General features: G+C 35.5%; 1 protein-coding gene across 1 annotated transcript in view; it reads left to right on the top strand.

Moving 5' to 3' along the window:
• HHAT (hedgehog acyltransferase) overlaps nt 1–19,190 on the top strand; it is a 143,752-nt gene that overhangs the window by 97,972 nt on the left and 26,590 nt on the right. Inside the window, exons 9-10 of the mRNA XM_070948658.1 lie at nt 2,302–2,503; nt 8,222–8,366. Of these exons, the coding sequence (XP_070804759.1) occupies nt 2,302–2,503; nt 8,222–8,366 (347 nt within the window). The remainder of the gene's footprint in view (nt 1–2,301; nt 2,504–8,221; nt 8,367–19,190) is intronic.

Below are 19,190 nucleotides of genomic sequence, written 5' to 3' on the forward strand. Positions count from 1 at the left end.
TGTTAAGCAGGCTAATTTTTGCTATAGTTAGAAGATGTTTTTCGTGGAAAATAATGAACATGAATGATCATTTAAGAGCCAAGATTGTACTCTGAGGGATTTACTGTACTGGCTAATAGCATTAAAAACTTCCATTGATTTTAGCAGGCTTGAAATCTCTACAATGATACAAAAATGCATAGCATTGTACCTATTTACTTATCAAACATGTTACCATATTTGAAGAAAGATCTGCCCTTCCTCAGTTTGAGAAGAAATTAACTGGATCATCAGTGGGGAAATATGATGTTCATACTATATTTTTGATTCAGGGGTAGGAACACAACATAACAAAATTTATTACAGCTAAGTAACCAGAAGAAAGAGAAAAGTACAACAAAGTATTCAGGTATACTGTATACAGCCTAGATAATTTATGTAAATTTAAGATAGCTGATTTAATTAACTAACGCCATAAAAACATTCTTTATAAAAGTTATATACTCTATTTGGTACTATTTTACAGTCTTTGTCTGAGTGCATGTATGAATAAAATAGAGGAAATAAAATGGAAGAAGTAAACAACTTTATAGTATAAAACATTAAGGTAGGACAAAAGATTTTTCCTTGATGAGCTTGCTGTATGACTTCAGAACAAATTTTGCAACTTGTGGTGCATTATTAATGGGTCAAGAAAAAGCTATCTAGACTGTCCTTTATACCTTTTAATATAGGGCGTTTTACTTCCGTGTCTGGCTTGCTCACAGAAAAAGCAGCTTAGAAGCATGTGAGTCATTGATTCCATTTCCCACTTTCTGCACTGACAGAGTCTTTCTAGGTATGGAATCTTATTATATTTGCTTTCCAGTATTGCAGAGGGAAAATATTAATATATGGCCTTGAAAAGACATATCTACGATGGTTAAAAAAGGATTTTTTAAATTATTGACCTGAGCATCATTACAGTAAGCAACCACATATGCCAATGTCATCATGGATATCTTTCTTACTGCTAACCAGGCTACCTGTCCCTACCTGCTTTTTAAAAAAACTATTTTCATGAATGAAGGCAAATATACATGTTGCAGGATAAACTTGCAGGATCCAATCTGAGTCAGACACCAGGACCAGAGGTTTAGTGTTCTGAGCTTTCGGATTCATACTGGAGCCCATCCTTAGGGAACTTCTTTCTACCAGAATGTGTGCTTTGAACTATTCTATGTGCAGTATTTATGTGGTGCCTGGTTGTGTGTGGCTTTTTATTTGTTGATTGGGGTGTTGATGGCTTCCCAGGCTTCAATCATTTCCCTGGCTACCTTTGTACCTGCTCAGCCAACAATCTTAGTAGCTTGAATTTGAAATTGAATGTATGTCCTTGTTCATTGCAAAGTGAAGCTACCAATGAGCTTGGGTCTCCTTGTTTGACCACTCACTTGTGTTCTTGCATTCTGGTGGTTAGCTTCCTCCTCCATCTGTGCTACATAGTCACAGAGGCAATCCAAGCGATCTTTGTGTCACTATTTCACTCTTTTTTAACTTGCCCTGTATTCTGTAATTGTTTTGCTACATAGTTATCCCATTTTTGCCATTCTCCTTGTCAATTTGTTTTAAGACTAAGAAAATGCAGAATGCCATGTTATCAGGATCCTTGATGAGTTACAGAAAGAAAAAAACCTTAATTCTGCATTCTCATCATCTAGTCCAAATCTGAAGTATACGCACAGCACTAGTGAAAAATAATATTTTAAAAATCCAGTTAACAAGTGTTTGAATTATTTGTAATAAAGGAGAGAGATTGTATAATAGCTAGGATTTGGATAAAAGAATTCATTTTCATTGGAATATTCATGCAAAGCAGCAGGATGCTGTAGAAATGAGAAGAGGGAGAGAAGTGTGGGAAAACAAGCAAAAACTATCAGCAAACAAGGAAAAGTGGCTGCTGCTACTTTTGCTAGAGGCACTTTTGAGTGTAAACCTTCATTGAAAACAAGAAATTATACTTGAAAAGAACTTTTCTCATAAAAAAAAAGATTGGATTTTACCTCCACTTTTCCAAACAAGAAACAAGTAGAGGCTCACAGATCAGTTGTGGGTCCACTGAAAGTGATATAGGACAAGAGTTTGGTGGTACATCATCTGCAGGGAAAAAAGTGTTTTGACATTTGTTAAAAATGTTATGATCCGGTCTGCTTGAGAAACTAGAGTGGATTGCAAATATAACATGTCAAGTAATTAGTCAAGAGAAAACTTTATCATTAATAAAAACAAGAAACTCTTGGAAAGCTTATATCTAATTACTTCTATTTTTAATTTCTCTGGCAGGTATATTTATGTCCCAATGGGAGGATCTCATTGCAGCATATTTAAGATGTTGTTTTCGACTGCCATCACATTTGCTTTTGTAAGTTACTGGCATGGAAGCCATAGCTATCTTTGGTCCTGGGCTGTGCTTAATTGGCTTGGAGTAACAGCTGAAAATGGAGTGAAGAGGATTGTTTCTGTTCCAATTGTCCATAATTTTATTGTAAGTTAATTCTTTTTCATGTTTCTAAGAATCGTATTTAAGTTTAGGATTAAATCTGAAGTGTGTTTTCTGAAAACTTCCTGAGCAGGTTGAGTACTTTTTAGAACTGTTTCTATACCTATGAAATTAGTAGTTCTCCAGAGTGTATGGGGTGGCGCAGTGGCTCAGTGGTTAAATCACAGCTTGTCATTTGGAAAACTAGAAGCTCTGGTTTAAGACCCAAGCTTCACATGATGGAGTGAGCTCCCATCCTAGCTCCAGCTCCTGTTAACCTAGCACTTCAAAAGCATACAAATGCAAGTCAGTAAATGGGTGCCACTTCAGTGGGAAGATAACAGCATGCCATGAGACCATGCTGGCCACATGACCATGGATATGTCTTCCGAAAGTGCTGGCTCAATGGCCTTGAAATTGAGATGAGCATCGCCTCCTATAGTCAGGAACAACTAGCTTTACCTTTTTACCAGAGTCTACAAGAGCAGAAAGTTCCACTTTCTGCCCAGAATCTGAAGTAACAATAATAGATATAATTAAGTATGCTTGCCTACTTAATGTTCTTGGTTGGCTGAGTTCTCCTCAAATGGTGGATGGCCACCTTTTGGAGCTCTGAAGAGGGGAGAATGGTGCCTGGGAGAATCCCAGGCATTATCTGGGATGGAGCTAGGCAATTATAGGCTTTGTATTCCATTGATTTACAAATTCTGCATCTTATTATTGTGATCACTGCTGTTCTTTTATTGGGCATGATCTAGCTATGTGTCCAGGACAATAGTCCTTGCTGTTTTGGTTGTCCCATACTGCCCTCATTGTTCTGCCATGCTGGATTGGGTGGGATTGTATGGGGAAGACATTGTAGGTTCTTTTTTCTTTCCTGTTTCTCCCTAGCCTCAATTCTTCCAGCTGGCCATCTATAATTACACAATGTTGAAAAAGCTCTTCCATAGTATTTTGGGCTTCTTGCCTCACTAGCTTGTCTCTCAGTTCATTGGCCAACCTTTCTCTGAACTGGTCAATTAATGCTAAGTCATTCCACTCTATATCACGTAACTTAAAACTGAAATATATGCTCATAGTCTTCTCTGTCCCTGCTTGAACTTCCAAATGTCTTGTTCAGTAAGCATTCATAGTTATGATGGTAATGAAAAAGTAGCTGCACAACCTTGCATTTGTGACTTCCATAGGACTGTAAAGCAAAGGAAAGCTAAAGTAAGATCATAACTTTTGCTTAATAACTGAGTTACCAGTCCCAACACTGATCACTAAATGAAGAGTTCTTTGAATGAAAAGAATGTGAATGAAAAGTTCTTTTGCAGTAGTGCTGACCCTGTCAAGCCATTAAAGGGAGTGACTTGGGAGGAAGGTGTTGGAGGAAACAAGGCAGGATATGAGAGCTTCTTAACCTCCTTAAAGGTAATTGGAGGACATGGAAAATGGTTATACTTCAGTTGCCTGGGCCTTTGGCGTCATCATATTGCTCATGTGATACTAGGCAACTGCAGGCAGTCTATTGAATGTGGAGATGGCTGATTCTGTCAGTCATGCTATATGATCACAGCCATTGAGAAAGACCAGGGATAATAAATTATGGCGATAATTTATTTTGCTCTTGAAATGTTTCAAAAGAAGTAAAATGGATCCTTGTTTAATCATTTTAAAACGTGTAGATGCTGGTTAATGGTGTAAGTGATCAATCAGCATCTTTGTCTTGTGAAAGGAACAAGTAGCAAGTATTAATGGAAAATCTGATGGCTGGCGGGTTAGGCCTTCATTCTTATCCTCCTATTTCTGTGCGGTGAACTGTTTAATCCTGGTTTAGAAAAGAAGAAGAAACAGCTGCATGGCGCCACAAGCAGTACATGTTAAAATTTCATGGATAGTGGCTGAAAAACTGGAGATGAGGTGAAACTAGACTGAAGTAGGAATTAGCAAAAGAATATATATCACTGTAAAATATCAAGCAAACTAGGAAGAGATCCCACAAATGATATCCAAAGGTGGAATTCAGTTGCTGTTTTTGCATTTCTTTTTTAGGAGAATCAAGAAATAACCATTCTTTTTGCACCATTAGCTACTCTTATCTGTTGTTGAAACAAGCCATAAGAGTTTAGAAAGAAGGGATTACCAGATTTTCAGTAAGCTTGGTGGAGAGTTGCAGTGGGAGAGAAAATTGGCTCCTTTTATGCCCACTGACAGAAGAAATTCTGTAATTGACGAGTTGCCTTCAGCAAGTTATATAAAAAATGAGCAACAAGCAAAGCTGCATAAAGATGAGTAATGTAAGGGTTGGCTGAAATTCATCTCAACTGAAAATTCTCTAGAATTCTTTTAATGACTTTTGCTTTAGAGGAAAAAACCCTAAGCCTTTGTCCAATAGATCAGAGTTCCCCAACCTTTCCAGCTTTGCAGACTGGTAGGGGGTGGGGATGGTTTTGCATGAGCTTTGTTATTCTGTTAAATTGCTACAGGTAGTCTTCATTTAGATAAAGTGGGACTGATAACTCAGTTATTAATAGCAATAGCACTTTGATTTATATAGTGCTTCACAGCACTTGCCAAGCAGTTTACAGAGTCAGCATATTGCCCCCCAAAAACTGGGCCCTCATTTTACCGACCTGGGAAGGATGGAAGACTGAGTCAACCTTGAGCCAGTGAAAATCGAACTGCCAAACTGCTGGCAGCTGACAGTCAGCAGGAATAACCTGCAGTACTGCATTCTAACCCTTGCGCCACCACAGCTCTTAAGTGAAAGTTTTGGTCTTTAGCTTTCCTTTGCTTTACAGTCCTATGAAGATCATAAATACAAGGATTGGTTGTGCAGCTACTTTTTCATTAGTATCATAACTATGAATGCTTACTGAACAGGACATTTGGGGATGCTGTAATGGTTGTAAGTGTGAAAAATGGTCGTGTCACTTTTTCAGTGCCATTGTAACTTTGAACAGTTGCTAAATGAACTGTTGTAATTTGAGGACTACCTGTAGTTTGGATTTTAAGAAACTACCCATTGCAATGAACAGAGAGGTTGTAGACTCTTAAACTACAGAGATCTTTGCATTTGCTCTATGATCAATTATCCCTAATTACTAGACAATTACTACTTCTTCTCTGGTAACATAGTCAAAACTAATATTTAAATACTCCAAATATCTTTATGCTTGTCATGTATGAAATGTGGAATCCTAGAAGATAATTAAATGGGTATATTTATGAATTAATTAAAAATGTCCTGCCCTAACTGCACATCACAAGGCATTCAAACACATTTTTCTTTTTACAATTTATAAAAAAATGACTGTTTTTAGCATTCCTATATCAACGTTATTGATACGTTGTTCAGGGAAAACAAATCAGTATGTGTATTTGAAATATGACAGCTGGAGAAATTTAGCTAAATTTAGCACAATGATTGAGAATACCATGCTGTTACAGTTCTTGTGCAAAACAAAAGCAGGTAGCACTGGAGTTGTTGCACAACTGTGATTTTCATGGTTACAATATTTTGCCAGTACATGGAAAGTCCAGTGGCATTGTACTGATGTAGATTGCTAATCTTAAATCACTAATGTGGCTAGATACTGCACAGCCATCCTTTGTAAACTGGACTGCTTCTCCTTTCCTGGCTAGGAGTCAGCAATAGCTGATAATAAATGTCTGGGTTTGTCTTTTCTTTCTCTTATTAGTGGTTGCTAGGAACCACAAAATATTCTTATATTGGATTAACTAATATCCCCGAAGATTGGATCATAACAATACAGCGCATAGGAGATAGAAAGATGAATTTCTATCTGATGAAAGATAATGTGCTGTTTTTACTCACAAGAGTACCATAGTCTGGTTGTCATTCATTTTTTAACCTTAGAATTTGATATTTAAAGAACACATGAAATCATATTTTCCAACAGAAGCTGCCTTTTCTGTTGTTCGTGGAGTTCCCGGAAAACTATGAAAGGAATTTGTATTCTGGCATATCATTAGGCATGGCCCTTTTGAGACCTTTCTCACAAGTTGGCAGATGATATTCATATGCAACATCTTTTCTATCAGCCAGGCACATCCTTTGCTTCAATTCCAGGTTGCATTCAGTTTGTTTTGATGGAAAGGCTCTATAGCCAAATATTTACTACCATTTCTCATTCAAGCAGTGCTGAGTCATGCTGTACATTGACTTCCAAGAATTGCAGACATTCTACATTTGAAGCAAATTGTTATACTCATGTGTTTCTTTCCTATGAGATTCTAAGCCTTCCATTTTCATCACAATTCAAAACATCAGAATGCGTATGATTAAAACAGCTATTTGTGCTCTTTGCAGTTTTTAAGCATTTAAGAGCAAGTTTTCTGACATATAAAGTTTTTATCACAGAGGCAGTTATTAAAATTGGCCAAAATTAAATTATCTGTTTATTTAAAAATGAATAAATAGTTATCACTGCTTATGGCGCAGGCTACAAACTGGGACCTCTCATAATGACAGTTCTGTTAGAGCTTAGCTTCTATTAGCTCTTTCTCAACAAAGAATATAAAAATGCATATTACAATGTAATTAAACATATAGATAATCCATCCAACAATATAAAAAACATGTCTATTAAGGGGGCCACATCCGCAGTACCCCCAAATCCTGGGAGTATATCTAGATTTTCAGGGCCTTGTGGTGTGCCCTGGGGATGGGGATCACAATAATTTCTGTAAGTATCTTATACCAGAGGCCATGACAGAAAAGGAAGGTTTCCTAGGTTCTGTTAGATGGCATTGTTTAATTGAGGGGTTCCAGAGCATATCAACTTGGCTAGCTCTTGCCAAGCAAGTAGATACTATGGAAAAGTTATAGGCAAAACAAGATAGTGAATATTCTGCTATTTGATTTTTGTTATCAAAACTATGTAGTAGATTAGAAACAGGTTTATGTATTCCTAAAATTCAAAAAGAATTTATATTTAATATCAATATACATTATTAAGACATATTTGAGATCTATAGAACATCAGATAGGAACATTTGAGAATAATTGTATTCAGGGCTATCTTCTATCAAATAAAAAGTTAATAATAAATTAAAACTGTAATGCACTCAATTTGGTGATTAAGAGATAAAGCAAGTGTTGAAAAAGTGTCAGGAGAAACAGAATGGTGATTCCCTTACACAGTTGTTCAGCTTTAGTCTCACCTGCTCAAGATTGACTCAGTCTTCCATCCTTCTGAGGTCTGTAAAATGAGGACCCAGATTGTTGGGACAATATGCTGACTCTATAGACCACTTAGAGAAGCACTGTGAAGTGGTATATAAAAAAGTATTATTGCTATAGGAAAATGCAGAAAAAGCGAAATAAGACTTTTGCTTCAACAAAGAAAGCTACAAATTTGTAAACTTCCTGCCAAAGAGGAAAAAAAATATCGTTGTCCCTCTCTCTGTCATACACACACACACACACACACACACACACACACACACACACACACACACACTGGTTGACTTGAATTAACTGCTATTCAGACTAATCTAAAGACAACTTTCAGAACTAGAAGCATTTAAATAAAATTCACACTGTACTTTGAATATTACAAACTTTCACCTGAAAATTATTTCTGGAATGTTTTAACACAGTGCCAACATCCAGGTAATATTTAATCTGGCAACAACAAATAGACTTCAGTTAATCCAGCATTAAAATTTTGCTAGCTTTTGTTTTAAGCTGTCTTTTAATTTTTATCTTTTTAGAACCGGGTTTTATCCCCAAGAGGGATTCGTCGATTCCATGCAGCAATGGCAGCTGTATCCACCACATTCTTGATTTTTTCCAACCTTATCTTTCTTGGTGGAAATGATGTTGGCAGAATTTATTGGAACAAGATCTTCAAAGAAGGCAAGTCAAGTAATTTTGAATTTTTATTTAATACATTGCTGGTCTATCTTAATTTTGATACTATAACAACAATAATAACATTCATTTGGCTTGTGGCTTTGAAACTGATTTTTGTTTTTATTTTATTTTATTTGAGATGCATTTTCTATCAAAACTGTATTCAGATCCTGATGGTAAAAACTGTAATAAATACTGCTTTGTGTAATTTGAATCTAATTTAGTGAATTTATCAAACAGCAAATTATTTGTTAGTTTAGCATGAAGAGTGAGGTAAAAAATAAATATTTAATCAGTGAAGAATATATTAGGATAAGAGTTATATTTTATATAATCGAATTGAAGAATTGTAAGAGTTTTTATAGTCTTTTGAAATTATAACATTGAATATTCAGAAAGCTATGCAGCATAGGGCTGAACTGCAATTAGGAGCATGTGAGAGCACAACAGCAATAGTTCTGCAGCTGTGTTAGTAGGCACATCTTTTCTTAGGATTTCTTAGCTGCCCCCTTGCAAACAGATGTAGAGTTTGTGTTTCCATATGCTTCACAGCATTTTGTTTTTGAAATAAAGCATTGCCCAGCCAAATATAAAATATTCAGGTTGTTCAAATTCCTACATATCATAATTCTTTCTTTTATTTACTGCATTTTACTCTTTTGTAATTTCAGTATATAAGGAATTTTATTACCAGTTTTAAAAAGTTGTAGGGTTGTTTAGTATTCTTATTCCAAGAATTTAGAATTTTTATTCCAATGAATGGCTGATGGTGAATAAAACCTTAAGTAGCCTTATATATGATATGTGCTTGGCATAAGCAGTTGGTACCTGTTCAAATGATACACAGTGTACACTCACTTTCTTCAGTTCAAGGTTTCGAGATAACAGGGCTACAATGTGTTCAGCTGTCATGACAGCTCCATATATTCCTGTGATGCTACACTGAAAGCTGTTAGATTAATTAGTGCCTTTATGGAGATTTCTCCAAATCTGTTATTCCAAGAAACTAAATCTGTCCCCCTTGTTGTCCTTCCTGAAGATCCTAAATATTTCCAGTCCAATATATGTTTGTGATATTTATGTCTTTATGAAATGTGTTTGAATCTAGGAACAATTATGACTTTTCATTTGAGTACTTTTATTTCCTTTTGGCCAATTCCTTTTGGCCAATAGACATGTGTTTTTCATGTAATTAGGCACATGATTTTGAATGACAAGATTTTGTATAATTGATGTGAACCCAAGAATGCCCTGTATGAAATCACATATACAAATTTTCCTGACATGAAGAGGGTCTTACCTCTGTTGGAAGTCAAGTAGGATAGTTTTATCTCTTTGTCATTATCTTTTTCAGTCCCAAATTGGGCTTGAACTTCTGAGAAATTTCACCAGTCCTATCAAGCCTGGCTTTGCTTTTACAAAATTTATCTGTTAAATTTGACTGACAGAGCCATTCATTTTAACCCAAATTTGAGTTAGAATAAAGAAGCTAGGGAATTGGTCAAGAGCAATTATTATTCTCTGCAAGAACTTGAAAATAAGGTTAATTGCCCTGTTATTTACTTCCTGCTATGAATTCTTACCTTTCTATATATGTGTAAATCCAATAATGGCTGAACATATATTATAGTTACGTATTGCTTGATTCTGCATTTGAGAAATTTTATGCAAACCAATCTGCTGCTTGCTTCTCATTAAGATTATGATTTTTAAATTTTGTTTCTTATTTTTATAAATAATTCAGAGTAACAAACATTGCTAATACTCCTTCATCTTCCTATTTTCCCCACAACAACAACCCTGTAAGATGTGTTGGGCTGAGAGAGAGTGCCTGGACCGAAATCACCCACCAAGCTTTCATGCCTAAAGCAGGACTAGAACTCACAGGTCTCCTGGTTTCTACTGGTTTACCAGTAGACCAAACTGGCTCTCATAATATTCATTGATTTTAATTATTAAATATTAATTATGTAATCATAATTTAATAATTCCATTATCATTTAATAATTTAAATCAGTTCTCATATATATTGCAATGTAATTCTTACTTGTTTAAATATGGGAATTAAGTAATATTTGGAATAAATAAAATATTTTGTAAAACTAATAAATTAATATTAATAAAATACAGTTGGAATGGTTTTCTTCCAAAGGAAAGGCTTTTACAGCCTTTTGAGAGAAGCACTTCCACGTATATGCATTTCTTACAATTTTTGACAGTTCTTTTTTTTTTTTAAAGTTTAATAGAAAACAAGCAGAATAGGTTTTGGAATGACTCTGACATGGATACACTGGAAAGAAAATAGTGTATCCCTTGATCTTTGTCACATAGCTTTATGTAACTTGCTCTTTGTTTTGATTCTTTGTATAAAAATAGAAAGCTAGTCATTTTCATGGTAAATTAAGAATAATATTTTAAAAATAATTTACAGACTATTTTTAGAAATAAGACATGAAAGCATGATTTGCTCTGAGATTACCAGAGTGTCTTGGCTGTTCAGGCTTCTGTTGAATGAAATTATTTTGGACAGGCATTGCATTTACAACTGATCTGGAAGACTGCAATTTTAAATCAAGGAAAGCTGTGTAGATTTATAAGCAGCTATCCTAATCTATATTTATAGATTCTCATTTTGCAGTGGGATTTGTTGTTCTAAAGTCTGCAAAAGTTGCCTTCAATTTTTACCTCAGATTTGGCTTCCTTGTTCCGTGAAGCCTTGTGGCTAACAACTACTATGTATACTAGAAGGGAAGCAAAATGGACTGTTTTGAATTAGAATGTTAATTAGCCATCTATTGTTTTCATTGAATAAATTGTGGTGAGGGAAGCTTTGAGATCATCCTATTTAATTCTAGGAGCTGGAGCAAGTTATATTGGAGCACAGGCATTATCATTCCCCAACATGCAGTTAAGGTGTTCAGATATTGACATTTAACAACTGCAGGAGGGCCATAATCCATGATGTACAGATTTTGTTTACCATTAATTACCATTATTTAGAATTGTAATATCTAGTGAGATGGACTGATGCAATAGCATTCATAAGATCTGTAAGAAATCTCCAGTGTTATACTCAGTAGCAGAAACACTTACTGAAAATATCATTGTTAATTCTGCTCTACTTCCAGGTTTTCTTTTATCTGAACCATTTTTTTAAAAGATGAGAAATAAAGCATTCATAACCATGATGATCAAATGAGACATTTCAAGGATTATCATTGCGTAATGATTTTGTCCTGGGTTGGCCAGTACATTAGAGAGAATATGACAGCAGCCTCCAAGAGGTAGATGTTACCGCCAGTAAAATGGAAAGCTGTTTTCAGTTAACATGTACATATTTTTGTTTTCTTACGATTTGAAAGCACCATAGGAATTATCATTTGAAATCTACACCTGGGCAATTTCTCATAATTGTATAAAAGTGGAAGTGTTAGATATATTCATACTAATTATTGTGCTGAGGAATAGCAGTAAAAGGTCACTAAGAGGTTTATGTAAAAGCTAGCATTTTCTTTTTAAGCTTGTTAAATTAAAAGGAGTAATAAATTAGACATTCAGCTGATGTGAATGATATAAAGTTCTGAAAGTATCTGATCGTGGACAAATATCTGAGCTAAGTAAATGCCTGCCACTGGATGAAATCAGAATTGAAATTGAATGTGGGTAATTTGTAAATCAAACTGTGGAAATCAGATCTTCTGAACAGCAGAAAACTGTTCCATGAGTATTTACAATTATCTGAGATGACTAACTAACCTTAGGTAGAACTTCCCAATAACTCACAGGGAATGAATGGTTTTTAGTCTAATCATTTCAGGGTGAAGGGCTTGTACACAAATATGATTTTTTAAAACATTATTTATTTAGACATTTTCTTCTCTAAAGAAATCAAGTGTAAATGTTAGGCACACCTAATAAGACAGATTCTTAAGTGTTGTGTATTGATTCAGTTCATTACAGGATGGATAAAAATGGATGATTTAAAAAAATCAAAACAATCAGATTTTTTTAAAAAAATTATTTAAATTGGACTTTTTAAAATAAAATTTATTTTAATAAAATGCTTTTGGAGTAAAAATCTATCTAAAGATTGTTTTCTATTTAAGATACATTAATAATTTAGTTTATTCAGCATGAAATGGAGCTTAGTTATGTAGCATGAGGTTGTATGTTCTGCAATATTTACATTTTTGGTAAATTCATTCAATAAATCCAAGCTCTGCAAGCTAAATAGGAAACCTTCATTTTGTTTGCAAATTATAATATTGAAGATTCTAACTACCAGCAAGAATGAGTTCTTACATTTAAAGACCACCTGTCATTTCAGATCCATCATGACAGCGCCTGTTAGCGGGCATCAATTCACCTGCTGCCCGCCACATCCCTCACCTTGTTGTGTCACTGCTGCATCACTAGCCGTCCCATTAAAGTGAATGGGACTGTTGGTGAGTCAACAGTGGGTCAGAGTAGGAGCCGCTGCAGGACAGAGATGAAAGTTGCTCTTTATAAGTTATGATTTAAATTGAGCCTTTTTACTAGTGATTTAAATCAACTTGTAATTTCATTAATGTACTAAAATATTCATTGAAATGGATTTATCAAGTAAAAGATAATCCCCATTAGGGAGTGGGGGAACACCTTACAGTGGTGGGTCATCATATGATAGTGCATAAATACAGAAGGTCTGGAAAATTGTCAGTTCTGATATATATGTCTGTCAAGTCCTGTTGAATTCGGTAGACTTGTGGATCATCTTGTTCATATTCTGCCTCCACTCTGAGAAAAGAGGGTGGTAGCAGAACATTTATCAGTGCATAATTCAATCATGGATTGTTGCAAACAATTTAGTTCCTAAGAATTTCAAAATTATATTTCATTTGGACATCGTATGTATGCTTACTATTTTTCAACAGTAACTATTAATGTGTAATTTTTCTACACTATATAATTTATGTTTACACTATAGTTGATAAGGAGTAATAAAAGTACATTAGGTGTGCTATTTGCAAAGCTGTCTTCTTGCATAGTCTTGAACTACACGTTAACTCAAAGCTTCTTTCCATGTGATTGTCAGTGTAACCAGGCTGGAACTAATTATGTATTCAAGAATGACTAATTTATTCCTGCAAGGCTAGTATAAGATGAAATTTGAAGATTCTTTAGATACAGGATGAAAATTTTTGACCAGTGAAGATTGATTACAATTCTATTGCAAAGGAAGGTAGGCAGTAGATTAAGAGCAATGGAAATACGTTTCTAATAGGGAATTGTGGACTTTGCCATCAGTAATTCATATTCTTTTCCATTTTATGAAGCTTTGCTACTGATTTGAGTGTGAGTAAGTGTGTGTGTGTGTGTGTGTGTGTGTGTGTGTGTGTGTGTAAAATGTTTTGTATATGATTCATATTTATCCAGATCTGCTGAAACTGCAGTGCAACCACCTTCTCTACTACCTTCCCTACAAACCAGATGAAAACTGTTCAAATTGGTTAGGCCAAGCGATGGCCCCTTTAGTAGGGAGCACACCACTGTCACCTTGAGAGTTGACAGAACCACCCCTTAATTCAAGGAAGAATTAATCATCACCCAAACCCTCTCCCTGGAAACCTTGACCAACCAGGAGGGGGTGGATCTAATACAGATGTGGCTAAACTAATCGTAACTATTACGATGCAAACATGCTTTTTGCATGGGACAATTTTCAGACTTTTCCTGAGGAGCAATTCTATAGATCACAGATGAAAAACGTATATAAGATGGTCTTTTGGTGATGGTTTCATTATGCCAGAATTCTTTATTTTTCTGTTTGAGTATATTTAATTTGAAGATAAGCATAAAAACAACCTCAATAATCAACCTTTACAATACCCAGGATTCTCTTAGAAGCAGAGGCAATCAACTGGTTTCAAGCGATTAACTCCAATTGTGAGTAGTCATGACTCCAATGAGTGAGAAGCTTTGATTTACAGACATTAAAATGAAAAGCCAAACAGAACTGCTTTGTGGGGGTTTTGCCTCATTTTCTTTGCAAACCTTCAGGATAGATCTTAGCACTGACTCTTGATTAACTTAGTATGCAATACTCCATCTACTGATCATATTTGGCTGGAGATGAAAACCTTTTACATAAACCTCAGTCCAAGGATCTGAGTTGTCAGTGTGCCACTGAAGTCTCCTAGGCCATGCTATCTAGGGAGCTTTCTTAAGTTTGTGGGAAACATCTATCAGTTTCTTTAAATAACAGTTTAGAAGTTATACAGAGGAACAGAAAATCAATGTTAGCTTTAGCTCTGTTCACCTCTTGAAAGAAAAGAATTGGATGGGAATCAAAGTAATCTTAAATTAAAATTATTTTCTCTTATTTTTCTTGTGGTGTTTTTAATATTCAGGTTATATAAGGAAAGTGTATGTTGAACCCATAGTGGACACTATTCTGGCCTTGCTTTTTTTTTAGAAAAGCATTTCTAAAATGTTTCGTTCATTTCTGAGGTAGATTCTAAAATGTTCATTCTGAAATAGATACTGAGTTAGCCACTGTCTGTATAGCCCAATTCTCAGTCTTTCCAAAGTTAACTTGTTTACCAGAACCATGTGGTAAAGTTACAACTGGGAGAAGCAGAAGCATAAATTTAATAAATAAATAAAAATAATTGGATTATTTTAGTAATAACCACATCTTACAAAACCTTGTAATTTGTTTTTCTAATACAAAGAGTCAAGCATTTAGGCTTAACACTTAGGAAAGATTATAGTTAAAAGAAAATCTTTTTCAGATGCTGCTGCTAAACAATCAAATAGTAAAAAGTTGGAGAACATTAGAAAACAGAATGAGGGAGGCACAACGTAGACATACATTTCCAACCAAAGTCAATAAGATAAATTTATTGATTAGAGCCTTCATTTTGTGCAGAAGTTTTATGCAGAAAAGTCTGCTCTCCAAATAATCAGGCCAGAACATTAAGTTAGCCCAGTCGTTGATTATCTTTTTATGACTGGATCATTTGTGCGGGACACCATGAATTGTTTCTAATTATTGCATTTTAACTTTTTTATGCCACCCAGAGCAGTGGTGGGTTTCAAACTTTTTTACTATCAGTTCTGTGGGCGTGGTTTGGTGGGTGTGGCGTGGCTTGGTGGGCATGGCAGGGGAAGGCTATTTTAAAATCTCCATTCCCTCCCCAATCTAGGGGAAGGTTACTGCAAAATCCCTATTTCCTCCCGATCAGCTGGGGCTTGGGAGGCAGAGAATAGATGGGGGCGGGGTCAGTCAGAATTTTTACTACCAGTTCTCCGAACCACTCAAAATTTTCGCTACCAGTTCTCCAGAACTGGTCAGAACCTGCTGAAACCCACCTCTGACCCAGAGTCGTTGATGTGAGATAGTTGGCTATATAAGTTTATTAAATAAATTCAAAATGTATGCAAGGAACAAAATAATGTTTGTGTAGTATTATTTTAAGCAGACTATGTTTTTCTATTGTTGTGACTTAGATGAAGTTCAGAGCACATTTTATGACCAATTCATGCAAAACTCCACGTAATCCCAAGGGGTTCACATACTTTTTCTTGCAACTGTATGTCACAATGAAAAAGAGATTAAGTTAAAAATACATGTTTGGCAAGCAAAGCTAATACCGACCTGTTCTTGATTTCCAGAAAAATGTTCTTAGCAGTTTCTTCATTTGTTCAGGGGATAGACATTTGTCACAGCAGTGATTCCATTCAGTAATCCAAGATAGCAGCATAACACTCTAAACAGTCCCTCACTAAATTTCTAGCAAATGAGATTTGGAACTAATCCTTGTTTATAATTCTGTTTGTGGATCCTGCCCTATGGAATTATCTTTCTCCTCCCAAGAATCAACTGCTTCCAGTGCTTGTAACCTTCAGAAAGGTTGTGATGACCTGGTATAAGAAGTTTGGTGAGCTCATCCTGGAAAGTGGGGTGTCTGTTGATTTGCCCCACCCATGTATTTTGTTCTTGATTTGTTGTTGTTATTGGTATATCGTGATTGTTTTTATTGATCTACACTACCCATGTTTGTGAGTTGAATAGCCATATAATCTCCCTTCCTTCTTATATGACTGTTCATAGTGACAAAGCGTTTTTTGAAAGAATTGTATTCATTTCAAAATGTAACACTCTTTCCTGAAATCAAATTTATATACATAGGGATAGACAAACTATCCCAGGACTAGAACATCTATAAGCCTCAACACCAGACAAATTGTAGACAAATTGAATGGATGAAGTTTTCTCAGAGACTGGGAGGACAACTTTGTTTATCTATCCATTTTTAAAGTTTCACCTACATCACAAGTCTTATTTTTTTTTTAAAAAAAAAAAACCCTGTCAATTGTAATGATTCCTACAAGCTCAGTTCCTATTGACTTCATGGAAGCATCAGCATAGTTTCTTGGCAGCAACACAGAAGTGATTTGCCACTATCTTCTTCAAGCATGTTTTTCAATAACTTTAGTGTTAGTGGTTTCCGATATAGCTACAATCCAGACCTGACAGTGTCCTATCTTGTCAGAGCTTGATTCCTAGTTGCTATAATTTACTTACTACTTTCTTCCTTGTATCTCCAAAATGTTTACATAACCAGGGATTTTGAAATCCATGGATTTTGAGTGAGGTAGCTCTCAGTATGTAATTCAATTTGTCTATTATCATCAGAGTGTATTGAGATTATGTAAGTGTCAAACAGGTATTTTTTGGTGGCATGAAAGTCTATAAACTGAAGTTGAACCCTACTACAGTATATATGCTGACAATATATCAGCATAAACAAGGGACAAGGGGCTTTGATTTCCCTGTCTAGCTACCAGTACTGGAATTTCCCAGTGATTTCCCCCATTCAGGTATTCACCAGGACTAACTCTGCTTAGCTTCTGAAATTAGGCAAGTTTGTCTAAATGCTGCCATCTGCTGAGGATGAACATGTATATGCCCACACTTTTTTTCTTCTCCCCAGTCTTCTATCTATCATCTTCTCCTTCCATATCTGTTTCACTTCCTCATTTAAAAAAAAGAAACAAAATGAAATAGTTATGATGCCTTTGCTGGAATATATTTTTGGATAAAACCCAGGCTTGGAGATGAAATAATGTCAATTAGAAATTTGGACTAAATGAACATTGTATTTCTCAGAATAGTATTTTCTTAATTCAGTACTAAAGTGTTATTAAATACAAGTACTATTAAAATGCAGTAATTTGCAATGCCTGAGTAAATAATGAAACATATTACAACAGCATATAGAATAATGCCTCTATTACGAAGCTATTCCTGAATTAGGCATCATTACAGAAAAACTATAATTTTGAATTTGTATCATGCACTTCTATAGACAAAATTTGACAATTTTAGAAAAGAAGCAGATTGATATATAAGAAAATACTCCAGATTGTTGTGCCTTGGCTTTAAAAGTAAACATCATCATCTTGAATTTTAGTTGTTGGCAAGCAAGTAGCTAAAGTAATTTTTTTCAAAATTAATCTTGGCATAACTCTGTTAGTCAGATTTCTAGTAGCTGAATACTTTATGAATGTAAGGTTCCCAACTGTTTCTAAAGAGAGCATCTGGAAATTTCCAAAGTGTATATCAAAAAGGCCATGCACTATGAACTAATGAAATAAATACTTCATACAACAAAGACCATTGATTAAGATGTTTGAGAAATTTCAGACAGATTGACCCCAGAGGGAGCGCCATCCTTCTAAACTTTAAGCTTTGTCAGCATATATAAAGTAAAAGGTAAAGGTTCCCCTCGCACATATGTGCTAGTTGTTCCCAACTCTAGGGGACGGTGCTCATCTCCGTTTCAAAGCCGAAGAGCCAGCACTGTCCGAAGACATTTCCATGGTCATGTGGCCAGCATGATTCAATGCCAAAAGTGCATGGAACGCTGTTACCTTCCCAGCAAAGGTGGTCCCTATTTTTCTACTTGCATTTTTACATGCTTTTGAACTGCTAGGTTGGCAGAAGCTGGGACAAGTAATGGGACCCCCCCCCCCCCTTAGGCGGCACTAGGGATTCGAACTGCTGAACTGCTGACTTTTCGATCGACAAGCTCAGGGTCTTACCCACTAAGCCACCGCGTCCCTTGTCAGCATATATAGTAGGGTTGAACTTCAGTTTATAGACTTTCATGCCACCAAAAAATACCTGTTTGATACTTACATAATCTCAATACACTCTGATGATAATAGACAAATTGAATTATATACTGAGAGCTACCTCACTCAAAATCCATGGATTTCAAAATCCCTGGTTATATAAACATTTTGGAGATACAAGGAAATTGGAGGCACTATTGCAATGTCTTTCATTTTGTGAGATTTCATCACAGTAGCACAGTTTATTAAGTCAAAAGCTTCTGAATCAGTTGGCTGTCATGTCTCCTTGTAGTCTTCCATGACAATTACCAAAGCTGTTCCACTAACAAAACTTGGCCTAATTTGAATTAAAATAAGTTTAGGTAACTGGTTTTATGAATAACACGTGGAATTGGGATGGTATCACTCCTTTTAGTATCTAGTTTATCATGAGTTAATCCTCCTCCTCCTAAGTAACTTCCAGCATTGCTTGACTCCCAACTTGGCTATGGAGAGCTGCCAGATGGTATTTTCACATTGCAGAAGAAGACCTGAACAAGTACTCACTGCTATTCTTGCCTATTGTTTTCTTCCAACTTCTGATGAAGTCCCTTGTGATAAGGAGGCATATGCCCAAACATTAAGCCCTCATGAGCAAAACATTTTGCTGCCCTAGAGGTACTCATTTTCTGTTTTAAATGGTGAATAATGCAGCATGCGCCCATT

This window comes from Pituophis catenifer, unplaced genomic scaffold (genome assembly GCF_029215685.1).
Source record: "Pituophis catenifer annectens isolate HBS135680 unplaced genomic scaffold, rPitCat1.0.hap2 SCAF_1, whole genome shotgun sequence".
NCBI classification, from domain to species: Eukaryota; Metazoa; Chordata; class Lepidosauria; order Squamata; family Colubridae; genus Pituophis; species Pituophis catenifer.